Source organism: Ceratotherium simum, chromosome 23, assembly GCF_057802395.1.
Source record: "Ceratotherium simum simum isolate JZ-2026a chromosome 23, ASM5780239v1, whole genome shotgun sequence".
NCBI lineage: Eukaryota > Metazoa > Chordata > Mammalia > Perissodactyla > Rhinocerotidae > Ceratotherium > Ceratotherium simum.
The window spans coordinates 10,280,382-10,293,752 of record NC_141922.1 but is presented as its reverse complement, the minus strand read 5'-3'; the positions used below and the strand labels follow the sequence as shown (position 1 = coordinate 10,293,752).

The following is a 13,371-nucleotide window of genomic DNA, read 5'->3' as shown; positions in this document are numbered from 1 at the left end:
TGGCCATAGCCACCTTTCAGAGATCAGCAGCTGATGTTTCCAGCTGATGTTCTATAATGGGAGGCTTTTTAAAAATAAATGTTTACTGCACTGATTTATACTCGCAATAGAGCCAAGAGAGTTTCATGCATCTACATCAATGAGGATCTAAATAAAAGGGGCTTAGGGCCCCTATTTCTTCTAGGGCATATTTCCAGTCATGGAGAGGCAACATGGTAGAAGGCAATACTCTATGCTTATCATCAGAAGTTTCTTTAGACTCCTGGGTTCTCCTCCCCAAGGTATATAATGTAAAGTCCGCACTGGGATATAATATCAACACTGCACGTGTGGTGGGAGATGAAGCCCACATGAGAAGCAGAAGTTGGATCATAAAGGATCTCAAAAGCCAACTTAAGGAATTTAAATTTCATCTATCAGGCAATGGGGTGCCACTGAACGTTTTAGAGCACTGGCAGCATTAAGGAAGATTAAGCATGAAGGCCTTCCATATAGGCCAAATTTCTCACCTCACAATAAGGACCAGAGCCCATGTGGAATTGGACAACTATAGCTAAAATCTAATGATTTCCACCCAAATCGAGTTTATCCTTTTTGGGGGATTGTAAAAGTTTTGGAAAGCTAACTCACTCAGAAATCACGCGCAGTTTCTCCCCCCGGCGGAATATGGGGGGGCTGATGTCAGGAGATGGGTAGTCACTCAGCACCGCCAGGAAGTCGCTGTCCAGTCCTGGGGAGACAAAGACAAATGGTGTTCTTATTCACGGGAATGAAAAGGCGGCCCTGGGAGGGGAGGGTGCAAAGATGAGCCCCTCCTGGGACAGCTGGAGATACCTGATTGGTTTTCAACCAGCAGGCTCTCCTCTCCGCAGGGATGGTGGTGCAGGGGGCCTGAAGGACCCCACAGGGCCAGGTGACCTACTCCTGTTCTCAAGCCTGCCTCAGCCCCGATGATCTCATCTGAGAAATGGGGATCCAGAGACTTTTGAGCTGACGTCACAAGATCGGGCTTCAGAGTCTGCCCCTGTATCTACTGATCCGTGCAATCTTGGACAAGTCCTAGAACACCTACTAGCCTCGATTTCCCATCTTTAAAATGGGGCTAATGATACCTCATTCTAGGGTCCTTATGAGATGAAATGAAAGTATGTGGCAGCACCTCGTGAATGACAAGAGGCTATAAAAACATCTCTTATTACCATCGCCTCAGGTGCCCTCTCTGGGCCTGTGGGTCCCACATCTGTAACATTGGAGGGAGGTTGGGGGTTAGGCTGCATGAGTTCTGAGGACCCACCAGGACTGAGAAAAGCTAACTCTGAAGCTTCACAAAGCACTTCTTCCTTGCAGAATATAGGGCACGACGTTGGGGATCTATTTAATAGGGGCTTTGGGGCTAGGAAGGAGTGTTGAAGAACAGTTAAATACTTTTCATCACATGTATACTGAAAGTCACTCTGGTGAAGTTTTGAAAAGGGAAGCATGCTATCTGGTGTACTCCTGTGAGTACAGCTTACTGCAGAGTAGAGATACAGTGATAACATGGGAATTCGCTGTTTGGCACTAAACAAAATCCTTCTTTCACAGCCTAGTGATTTGCCATAATTCAGATGCATTAGATGCAGGGTAATATTGGAGTACTTTTTGGGGAAATAATATACCTTACAAATCTGAAAATACAGTGATTGTTTGCTATGATGTTTATCACTCCATCTTCTGGCTGGGCTCCTGAACTCAAAATTCTGGGTAACATATTTATTCATTCTTTCGGCAATTATTCACTTGAGCACCTACCACGGGCCAAGCACGGTGACCCGGAAGCTCCGATGGACCCCACATTCGAGAGAATTAACAATAACCGTGGGAGGGGTAATTCCCTGCCCCCTTTGCACAGGAAAATCTGGAGAAATCTCAGCACTGGGGCACGGCAGCCTTGGTGGCCCAAAGAGGCCACTTTCTGGGATCCAGATGCCCCCGTGCTGGGACCTCTAGACCCTGCCCCTTACAACTCATATGTCCTGCAGGCCCCAACTCATAAGTCCCCGGACAGACTAAGTTGAAAAAGAGCTTAAGTACCAGAATGAGTAAGAGGGGATCAGAAACAAGTGGTCACCGTGGAACAGCGCCCTCAAATGTATCGTTCACTTGGGTAAGCTGAGTCACAGACAATAAACCATGTAAAAGCAAGCATTTCTGGCTGTGAGCTGGAAACCAAAAGTGATTTGAGGTGGCCGTAGTCACCAAAAGGGGTCAGGGCTCATGAGAAGGAGCGCTGTTGGGCCGTGGAAGGGCTGACCCAATTGATGCCCTCTGACTTTCCCTGAGCCTGTGAGGAGACCTCCCTCACATTCCGCATTGCTGAATTAAAAGAGGGCTTCTTCCCTTGGGTAGCCCAGACCCCACCCCAATAATTAGAGGCAGCACTAAAGTGTGTGGGCTTGAATCCAGAAGCCCTGAGTTCTGATAATGGGTGGACCCAGATTTTGTGGGGCATGAGGCTTACGCAAATTTGGAGGGCTTCTTTAAGAAAAAGAATGCGAAATTGCAAATACAAAATCAGGTGCAGGCCCTAGGAAGGTGCCGTGCCAGTGAGGGGGGCCTAATGCATACGGTTTGTTCCGCTTCCTGGTAAATCTGCCCCATTCTGAGGGTGACTTTTCCGCTCTGAGTGCAGACACATCCTTCCCCTCTCAGACCTGGGTTAGTCTGGAAATTGAGGGGTTGGGAAATACCTTCATGACGGAAATCTGGACGAACGGCCCCACATATGAATGGACCACTTATTAACATACATGGATGGCCTCAGCTGCCTCAGGAACAGAGTGACGAGCACATGTTTGCTTTTCCCAACTTGCCAGTTCCCCCATCCTGAAAGCCTGTGAACAGCCTGTTCCTCTGCCAGGAACACACTCTGCTCTCCCCTCTCTCCTCCTCCTCCTCCATCAACACAAAAGTCACCTCCCAGAGGCTCAGCCTCCTGCTACCCCGCCTCTCTGTCTCCTATGCTTTCCTTTTGAAGCAATGACCCCAGTCAGGTCGTACGTATTCCTGAATTTGTGTGACTGTGGACTCCAGGAGGAGCTGTCTTATAGCTCCCAGCCCTGCCCTGAACCTGTCCCATCAAGGATGCTCAAGGCAGTTTATCCAATGAAAGTGTGGAGAGGTCACTGCGCCACTGTGCCCTTAGAAATTGCCGTCATGCTGCGTTTTTAAAGTGATCCAGGAGAAGGAGACCTGGTTTGTGGTAGACAGCATGGTGGGAGGTCATCAAAAACCAGCCCCTTGGGAAAAACAAGGGCTGAAATGACAGGCACGGCATTTGTTACCTGTGATAATAATAGAACCTTGAAATAGACTGTGTGTCTACAGAGGAGGTGGGGGCTTTGATCTCTGATTCGAGATTAAGACTGTGAAACATAACAACCGTCTTTCCTAACGTTAAAAACAAAACCCAACAGAAATAAAAACAAAAACAAAATCCTGTTATAAAAACAATCGTCTCAATGGGGGAAAAGAGGCTACAGGGCTGGAGACTTTCAATTTCACAATAACAAAGCTAAGTTTCCTGTGGAATTTCCGTAATAATGATGTTTTTATAGCTATAACACTTCAACATCACTGAGAAAATCTTGCATAGGGGCTTTTGCTTAAAGGTAATGGCTTTCTGCGGTCCTTTGCAAGGGATTTCTGGCTCATGCTTATTACCTTTATCACCTTTAGCATTAGAAAAACAAAAGACCAAGTCCTGGAAAGTACTGAAGTTTGGTTTGCCCTTGTGTGGGAAGGGCAGCCATTCTAAGCAAGATCTGGTGCCAGGATCCCACCCAAGTCTTCCCTGAGCTTTGGTCCCTACAGTGAAATAAATGCAAGGTAGGACATTTAAGTTTGCTCATCAAGTTCAAAAACATTACCATGTCCTCCTGAAGCCCCCTGGCTTTATGGAGAACTGAGCATTTGAATTAACTCAGATAAATGAGTGACATGGAGAAGAGGAGTGCTGAGGAAGTCAATGAGATTATTGCAGACATAAAATGAGGAAGTAAATTAAGTGAAGAAAGATGTGCTGGGCCAGAAAGGAGAAATCCTGAGAGAATTTTCAGAAGAGAGAATGGGCTTTGAAATCAATCGGATCTGGCTTCAGTTCTGCCTCCACCACTGAATCCCTCTGTGATGTGGGGAGAGATTTATTTTTAACTAACCTGAGCTTGATTTCTTCATGTATAAAAATGGGAAATATCAAAATCTGCCTCATCTGATTGGGTTAGGATTCATGATACAGCATATGGATAAAGCAGCTTCAGTAAGTAGCAGCTAATATCATTTTTATGGGATGGGGTATGGTTATCATTCCATAACCCAAGACCAATTTCAGCCAATTGGTGTCTTAAATTTTGAAAAGCGTCTAGTCTAAATTTGAAAATATGCTTATCTTCTAAAAACAAACTCCATTTGGTGAGAACAGAAGATGAAATTCAAAATACCAAATATTTGCTGATAGCTCAACTCAAAAATGAGTCAGATTGAGCAAAATGTACAAAAGTGTAAAACAGGAAATAAGTCCAAAAAAGGAAGGAGACCCAGGCAGAACTTACTAGCCACAGAGATTACTTGGTCAAAAGAGGACAGGCCCTTTTTTGCATTATTTATACTCCTTGGAGTATCCTTACTATTTCTTCTGAAATGCTGAAAGCCTTTCAGTGGATCCCAGTTATAACCGTCTAGCAAAACCAGCCATCCTTTACTTCCAATGCCCCGTACAGCACAAAGGAACCTATACTCTTATTTAAAGGATGAAGAAAGCGAGCCTGGGGGAGTTTTAGTAACATGTCTGGGGGAGAGGATGAGGGTTTCCAAGCTCTTGGTCACGTCCCTAAGGTACATAGCTCTCCTTGGTGTTAGTTACCAGGCTCTCCCCAGTCAACGCTTGATCCTTGACAGGTTGGGACAAAGGCTGATTTAAATGAGCCTTCCAAATTGGCACAGGCAGCTCAGTGCAGCTGGTGGGCAAGGGGCTACACAGCCTGTGAGTTCAGCTTCTGGTTTGGCATTCCTGAGTCATCCCCAGACTCACGGCCTCCAGACGGATCAAAGCAGGCCTTCCTTTCAGTATCTTTTACAGGAAACACACACACACACACACACACACACACACCCCTAACCAATCAGATAGGGTTGGGCAGACTGGCCCAATAGAAGGTCTACTGAGTTCTATCAGTCACCATAAACCACGAGTTGTGCCTGTGGGTCCTGGATTATGGGCTGGAAAGTGAGACAGAGTGGTCCAGAAAGCTCTTTTCTGTCCAAAGCCTTGGTTTCTCCATCTGTTAGATGGGGCAGATTGGGACTGAGTAGACCCTGAGGTCTTAGATGGTACAGCGAGGTAGAAAGACTTGCCCGAGGACATGCAACCAGTGAGTTGAGTGCCTGGTTTCAAAACCTCGTCACCTGTCAGCAGAGGATGCAGACTGGACTCCACCATCTGTTCTTCTCTTGTCACAGCTGAGTACCATCTACACTACTACCTACTTAAGAATTTTTTTTTATGATAAGTCACTTAAAAAAATCTTTAGTCTCACTCTCAGCAATGTGAAATCATAGGCTTGATGGGCTAGTTATATTTTTTATGGTTTCCATTAAATGAACAATGATATAACGGTTGAAATGATCACATTCCACCTAAAACCATCTTATTTACTAGCAGTGGGAGGAGTAAGGCGCAGATGGGAAACGCAGATCTAGTCGAAGATCTGGCCCAGGTTTCTGTCTATGGTGTCCCTCCCAAGAGCACTTGAGTGTCTGAGTCATTAATCTGGTGGCCACGCTCTCCCTCGCTCCAGGGAGCGCCCATCCCCTCAGAATATGTGAGCTTCTTGCAAGTCTGTCCTCTCCAGGCGTATAATGTGGGAGTGAAGAGAGGGACTCTGGCTTCAGGCCACCTGGCTGCAAACCCCGTCTGTGCCCTTCTGAATTGTATGGCCTCGGGTATGTAATTGAACCCTCTTGTGCCTCAGTTTCCTCGAATGCAAAGTGCAGATGACAGTAGAGATTACCTCCTGGGCTGTCGTGAGAATTCGGAGTTGTGTATGTAAAGTGTAAAGGGCGTGGAATCGTGTCTGGCACACCATAAGCACCACTGTGTGGGTAGGAGGTCACCCCTAAAATGGAGGTGGAGGATACGTGGGGACAAGCAAGTAACTCTAATTATCCCCACTTTATAAGTGAGAAGAGAGAGATACCAAGGACACAGATTGACTTCTCTCATCTCTCGTTGATTGCTGGTGTAGGGGCAGGGCTAACAGCTAGGCCTGTGGTCTGCAAGTTTTAGGGGGCTTAAGATGCACCAGGGAGCTTGTAAGAAAATAGGCGTGCTGCCACCACCCACAGTCACCGGATTCTGATGAGCAGGTCTGGGGTGGAGCCCAGGAATCTGCATTTTTGATGACTTCCCAGGGGATCTGATGCAGGTGCTCTAAGGACCACTCACTGAGAAGTTCCAGACTGGGTCTGAGACTTCCCTGCCCCCTTCTTCCTCTCCAGAGCCCCGCCCACCCCATCTTTCCATGGGGCAGCACCCTCGATGCTATGTAAAGCACGGCTTAGCATTATTTCCATCCTTGTACAGACAGGGGTCTGAACAGTGCCTGGGTTTGCACTACGACCTCTGCCAGGAAGATCTCACTTTAGGTCAGGGTGATAAGGAGGTGCGAAAGGAAGAGAGGAAAAAGGTCACAGCAATGTGACTGAATTCTCATTCTAAGGTGGAAATATGCTATTTCCCGCTACATGGGCATTCCCTAGGTCTTGTTCAGTTCTGTACTGCCTATGTCTGGCACGGAGGAGGAATCCGAAATGTTTGTAGAATTACAGAGAAAGTGAGCTATTTGGGATGATTTGGAAACAAGTCATGGAATCCCCAATTTTACCACTTTAAAACTTTTTGGGGGATGGCCATTTAGACATAACCCGGTACAATGAGATAACCCCAAATGGAGATAAAAAAAAAAAAAGGAATTCCACCCACATTTATCAGGTAACTACTTTGTGCTATGTGATTGCTGGGAGGGAGGGATTGTTCTGATCTCCTCTGAGAACTGAGTCCCCCCAGCCCCCGTGGGAGCCCGAGGAACTTACACAAGTTCATACAGCTCCCAGGGGACAGCACCAGAAACTCAACAAGGCCATTTGCCTATGAAACCTGCCCTGTTTCCATCAAGTCCTGCTCTCTCTGTGGGTTTTGTGATATTAGTCTCTAGGGACTAGACTAATCAGGAATGTTCTGGAAAGCTTAGGTTAGGAGAAAACAGATGGGCAAAGCTGCCTTCCAAGGCATTCACAGTCCTGGTTTGGAGGAAGAATGATCTAAAAGCTCAGAAAAGTCCACAGGTTGGCCTCTTGCCCATCCCCGCACGGGGCTGGTGCCTTTGGTGCTTTTTACTCTGCACCACTCACGCTAAAGTCAGAGGAAGCTCCAATTGTGTGTCGGCCTAAAGCAACCAGCTCCCTGCACTGTACCACCTCCTAGGCATCTGAGACTAGCTACATGAGTAAGCGTGAGCGTTAGCTGAGAAGGTGCTCGTCCTGTGAAAAGCCAAAGAGAGGCTCATTAGTGCAGCATCATCTGCACCACCTTCTCCTTATTCAAGTAGGTGTCAGAGAAAAGAGGAAATCAAGTTGGGACTGATCAGAAGGGAAACTTTTCAGGGGTGGGGGATGGAGAAGCCACCCGCCAGGGCTTGATGTGGTTGCTTGGATCACAACTGGGTACCACCTGGGGAATTCTCTTCGCCGGGGGTGGAGGGGTGGGGAGACCCCTCCACCTCCTTTCTAGAGGTGACCTCCCACCCACACAGTGGAAAAAGAGAAACTTACTTTATGACTATTTGCATTTAAAAAATAAAGGCAAATGGGCAAGTCCTAGGAGGCCCGTGTTTTCATGGGGTTTGCTCAAGCATGCCGCCCCGCGGCCTCAGGGTGAGAGGTGACAGCACAAGATGGACTCGGTGGACGAGGGCCTCCTGAGCCGGCCCGGGCCCTGGGCATTACAGTGTCAGCTTTCTAGAAGTGGCTGTGACGGGAGGAGGAGGCTATGACTTGAGCTGGTTTGGAGAAGGCGGGAGAAGTGGCCCGGGCTCTCCCGGCGGCAGCAGGGGGGGCCGCTCTGCACAGCTGCGCAGTTCTGAGCTTTAAATGCGAGGTCAAGGGCCCCACTACACACTCCGCTCCTCCTAGCACGCGCTTCCCTCCCCTTTGTCCTTTTCCACCTGAGGTTTGGGGAGGGGAGGTACTGGGCTAGAAAGGAGAGCCCCTGGAGTTGCCCTGCATCTGACTCGAGCGGCCAGTAGGGCAGCAGGTCTGTGTGTGTTCACGTCGGGGCATCTGAGGGGCCCTGCGACCATGCCTAAGCTGGGTGTCTCCATTTGGGAAGAAGTGGGAAGGCTTCTTTTTAAGGGGCCACAGAAATCGTGGAATAAGCAGTACACAGAGGCAGGGTGGGAGCCTGGCTCTGTCCACTCCGATGCTGAGTTGCAGCTCAGCTGACTATGGTGGCCACCTGTGCATGTGAAATTTGCCCAGTGCACTGTGCAGGGGGCATGGGGAATCAGGCTTAGTCACCCCTGTCAGGAGAGGGAGCTCGGGCCCTGAGCACTGTGACGTAAGGGGGAAGGCAGAAGTGTCCCAAGGTTCCCCATGACTCACCTGGGGAACACGGACGAGTCGCTTGACCTCCTAACCATCCCCTTCCCAACTCCCTAGAGAACCTACACAGTGCACCCGCCAATGCCCTGACTAGGAAATAGGGGCCAGTGTGTTCAAGGCAACCAGTACCACTGACCCCTGAACCGCTGATGCCCTCCGCCAGCTCCCTGGCCAAGCCCTGAAGAACTCTGTAGCTTCAGGAGTCTGGCTCAACCTGGCATCTCCAGAAAAAGCTGACTTTTGTCATCACTGATTAACCTGTGACATTATGCCATCCGCCTAGAACGCCTGAACCCTGTGATGCTACCAATGGAACACAAGGATTCTGTTATTTTCAGGAAGATTTCCTAAGGCTCATGTCTAGCTTTGTGACGTTACACCAAAAAAGCCATGCAGAGCTGTGATAATATTATATACCCAGGATAAATTATATCACCCGCTGGCAGGGTGTAGTAAGCAAGAGCCTAGGTTTCAGAATCAGACTGGCCCGGGTTGGAAATATGACTCTACAAACAGCTAACGAGACAAACTACATTCCCCTTGTGGGCCTCAGTTTCCCCACCTATAAGATAAAGGGATTGAACCAGCTGCTCTGGAAGATTCATCACAAAATCCTAGCAAATCAGCATCCTTCCAGGGCACCATGGCTCAATCTTTTTTAACACTTAATTATGAAAATGTTAACTACAAGCAAAGCGAGAGAGACCAGTATAATGAAGCCCTATGTACCCACTGCCCTGTTTCGACAGTGAGCAGTATCCCCCATCACCCCATCTTCACCCCAGACTCTCGTGGGATGGAGTTAAGCATCCGCCAAAGAAGCCAGACTTACCATCTGGGTTGGGCAGAGGCCTCTCGGGAGGCGCCGGCGTGGATCTCATGCTGTTTCCCATCTCTCTCTCTCTCTGGACTGTCGAAGATGCTCGAAGCCTATGGCACGGGGGATACACACAGAAAGTCAACCGCGCGCCGAGCCCTCGGGGTGGAGAATGACCCAGTTTAGAGTACATCGTGCATCATTTTTCAGGCAGCTCGCTCCTTGAAAGGCGGGTGTTTTTAGGTGAAGATGAGCCTCGTGAATGTTGGTTATATTTACGCAGCTCTAGTTCTTTTATCAAGGGAATGACAGAGAAAAACCACAGAGAGGGAAGTTGCTAGCTAACGCTGTTGGTGGCGAAAGTTTCCATTCCTGCGCACGCTGGCTGACAGTGAGCAGCAGTGTTTGTGTGAGCGATGAGTGGCAGTTCACATGGCCCCGCCGGGTCTCTCCTCCCATGAGCCCGGCCCTCAACTCCCTGCACCGGGAATTGGGGGCACTTAAAATGGAGTTAAGGGGGTGAGGAGAGGGTACTTCCTGTTTCAACTTTCCCTCTTCTGTTGGAGTTTCTCAACATGCTCTCACAAACAGCGAAAAAGGGAAACTCCATAACAATGCCATATGTTTGCAGCACAAGTCATGTGCCCCTGCTGCCCTTGCGCATCTGCTGTTACTCTTGATTATGGTGTAGTCCCTGCACCCCTAACCCCATGTTGCAGTGAAGGAAACTTGAGTCTCAGAGAGGGTAAGGGACTTGCTAAGGTCACACGGCACGTAACCATGGGGCCGGGATTGGAACTGCTGATGCTGTGTGTCCGCTTTGTTCCATAGTGGTTCAAATTCTGGGTCTGTGCGTCCAAGCTAGGTGACCTTGGGCAAGTTGTTGACCTTCTCCTGTCTGTTTTGGGGAATAATAATCAAACAACATTAGGTTGTGGCTGCAAAATTAACAGATAAAGCGCGTGGAGCACTTAGAACATGGCCTGGCTTAAAATCCGTTTTAGTTATTGCCATCTACAGTCTATTTTCTGATTGCCCATAGTGATAAAAAGATGAATTTTGGGGCTTCATACAAGTATTTCAGAAAGGGGCTTAAGTGATTACAGAATGAAAGTGTCCTCCCAGGCTGCTAGAGGCACAGAGAAGAAGGCCACACCCATAGACAGAGCTGTTTGTGTCTCCTGGGGACACAGAGGAGAACTGATGAGGCAGGTTCCCCCAGGGGGTGTTCAGCCCAACTAGAAACTTGCACCCCACCCCATTCTTTGTCTGCAGTTTAGGATCAAGGCCTTAGGAGTTTGAAATGGTCCAAAAGTCAGCCCATCCAACCCCCACCCTGGCATTAAATTCTTCCTCTTTGTACTAAACATTCAGATTCTGGACAGATCTGTGCTCTCAGAGCAAGGCCTTTCAGAGATTGAGGGAGGTGTGCGCCACTTCCTAATTTTGGGCAGAGGGGAAGTGAGATGGGATACCTAGTATATTAGGAAACAGGGGAAACCAAAATGAGTGTTTTTTGAAAGTTAATATATTTTAAATATTTACATGAAAAGTTCATCAGTTATAAGTCAAACTAATAGATTGTTATATAACCGTGCTGTTCCCAAGATAATTAGAGGCTTTGCAACAGACTATAAACTCATAATGCACCACAGAAGGTGTGGCTGAATGGGCCATATGTTCAAAGTTAAGAATCCCGGGTCCTCTTCAATCAGGTTGGTCTTCATGATGGGAAACCATGGGGATGTCTGAGGGTGAGGCCCCTCCTGATGTGAGGCCCAGCCCTTCTTTCTCCATCTCGCCCCCTCTGCCCCATATACAGCTAAGGGGACGCCTTTGACCCTGGCAGGGCCTTTCCTGCAGGCTGGGCAGGCTGGGCAGTCTTTAACAGCATCACCTTGGTTCCAGGGGGCAGGGACAAGTTGTCTCTGTCCCTAACACCCAGCCTAGCATAGGCATTCGAGAAAACGTGCTCCAAAAAAGTGCTTGAAAAACCATGCCTGATGGAGTGGCTGGAAGCCTCATTTCCTGCAGTTTAGCAGACACCTAAGGAGCGTCTCCCTGCTGGGCCCTGAGCCGGCACCCCGAGAAAGGCAGGTCCATGTGACCCCACCTGCTGACAGGGGAAGCAGCCACCTCTGAGGCCTCACCTTAGACATGGGCAGGGAAGGAGCAAATCAAGTGGCCTCTGACTCTGAGGTGCTGGCACCCTGTGTGGTCTACACAGATGTCCCACTGAGGCCTCCCGCCACCTCTGTCCTGCTCCACATGCCTTCCTGGAGCCCACTAGTCACCCCAGTCCCTCAGCCTTCCCATCTGTCATTGCCAAGGCCTTTGGGCTTCTGGAGAAAGCTCTCAGGCAGGCTGAGGAGAGGCCCTGGCAGGCCTCCCATGCAGAGAGAACTCTGAAACCTGTGCACTGGCTTCAGCCCCTCAGTTTCTCAAGTGTCCCCACACTGCAGAGCACTGTGCTGTCACTTGACTCCTCTAACCATGCCATTCTGTTTCCTGGAGTCTGACACTTGGCATCAAGGATCAATTAAACACCAGAGATTATGCCTTTAACCCTGCCCCAGAGCGCCCGCTTGGAGTATCAACTCCCACCCCTCCAGACATCCCAGGTACCCCTTGCCTCTGGCCTGTCCGAGCCTTCCCCATCCCTCCATCTTTTTCCTCTGAGCTGTTTCCAAGAAACAACCTCCAGCTGGCCCTCACATCCATCTCATCCCTTCCCTTACATCGCAATTCTAGAAAACTCGTCGTGAAAAGACTTGGTTATCTATCAAAGTGAATTCCAACTTCACCCCTCTTCCCAATGACTTTAGAATTCTTCTCAAACATTCATGTGCTATTTGTGGGGATTCATGGAATCCAGTACAGGAAAAAAAAGACACTTGAAACTTGCATTTTTCAGATGGGAAAACTGAGGTCCATCCAAGAAAAGAAACATACCCAGGGTCTCGAGATGAGAAAGGTGGAGTAGATCCTAGGAGCCTGGATTCTTCTGCTTTGGCACAGCCCTCTCCCTGTTTCTGTCTGGTAGGTTGGTGTGTGCACGCTGAGAGCGGGCGCTGGGGCCGGGCTACAGCCCATCATGCCCTGCGCGGTTCAGAAAACCCATCAGCTCTCAACAGCCCCTTAGTGGTCTGCTCACTGGCTTCCTCTAGTTTCCAGGAAGGAGTTAACTTATCTTTTTTTTTTGAGAAGAGTGAAATGCCCCCAGAGAATGAGAGCTGGAGTCTCCCTGATGAACCGACTGAGCAATTTGATTTAATCTGTGACAGTTTTATGCGGTGGCTGGAGGTGGGAGAGAGGGTATGAGAGACATAATTGCTTCTAGGAATAATAAGGAGAGGGCAAAAGAAAAATGAGTTCATTAACGTTGGCTCTGAAAATGCTTGATTTCTTTCTCCCTTTTCTTTGTGATGTCAAAGGATCCGAACTGGCGTTTGCCTCTGATGTTCCCCCCAGTCTTTGGACCAACGCTGTCTTCTTTGCATGACCTTGGGCCTCAGTTTACTCTTCTGAAAAACGACATGAGTGGAAAAGATGATCCCGAAAGAGAGGCACTTAACCCCTTTTAATTCTAGCAATCAAGACTCAATGGCTTTTTGAAAATTATTAGTAAGAGAAAAGAACCATCATCACTTTCTTATAAAGTCCCAGTAGACAGGATCCAAACCTTGTCTTTATGTTCTTCAGGATCAAGGGAAGGCCATTCATGTGTGTTCTACACCCACCTTCTGCTGGGCAATTAGCAGACACCATTGCATTTAATCTTCCCAGCATCCCTGGGAGGCAGATATTCATCCTTCACCTTCTTGGTGTGGAGGTCATCCCCTGCTCCCAGAGCAAGGATT

The 13,371-nt window shown here is 48.6% G+C and overlaps 2 protein-coding genes across 4 annotated transcripts in view; one reads left to right on the top strand and one right to left on the bottom strand.

Annotated features, from left to right (window-relative positions):
- TG (thyroglobulin) overlaps positions 1-13,371 on the top strand; it is a 262,905-nt gene that overhangs the window by 180,686 nt on the left and 68,848 nt on the right. The window lies entirely within an intron of this gene.
- The window catches only part of SLA (Src like adaptor), a 34,199-nt gene that overhangs the window by 13,180 nt on the left and 7,648 nt on the right, over positions 1-13,371 (bottom strand). The window contains exons 2-3 of one of the 2 annotated variants that reach the window (XM_087447431.1): positions 9,527-9,624; positions 631-730 (exon numbers count right to left, since the gene is read on the bottom strand). In XM_087447431.1, the coding sequence (XP_087303557.1) occupies positions 631-730; positions 9,527-9,587 (161 nt within the window). In that variant the 5' untranslated portion in view covers positions 9,588-9,624. Of the gene's footprint in view, positions 1-630; positions 731-9,526; positions 9,833-13,371 lie in introns of those variants that run through there. The other variant, XM_004431055.3, reaches the window with a different exon arrangement.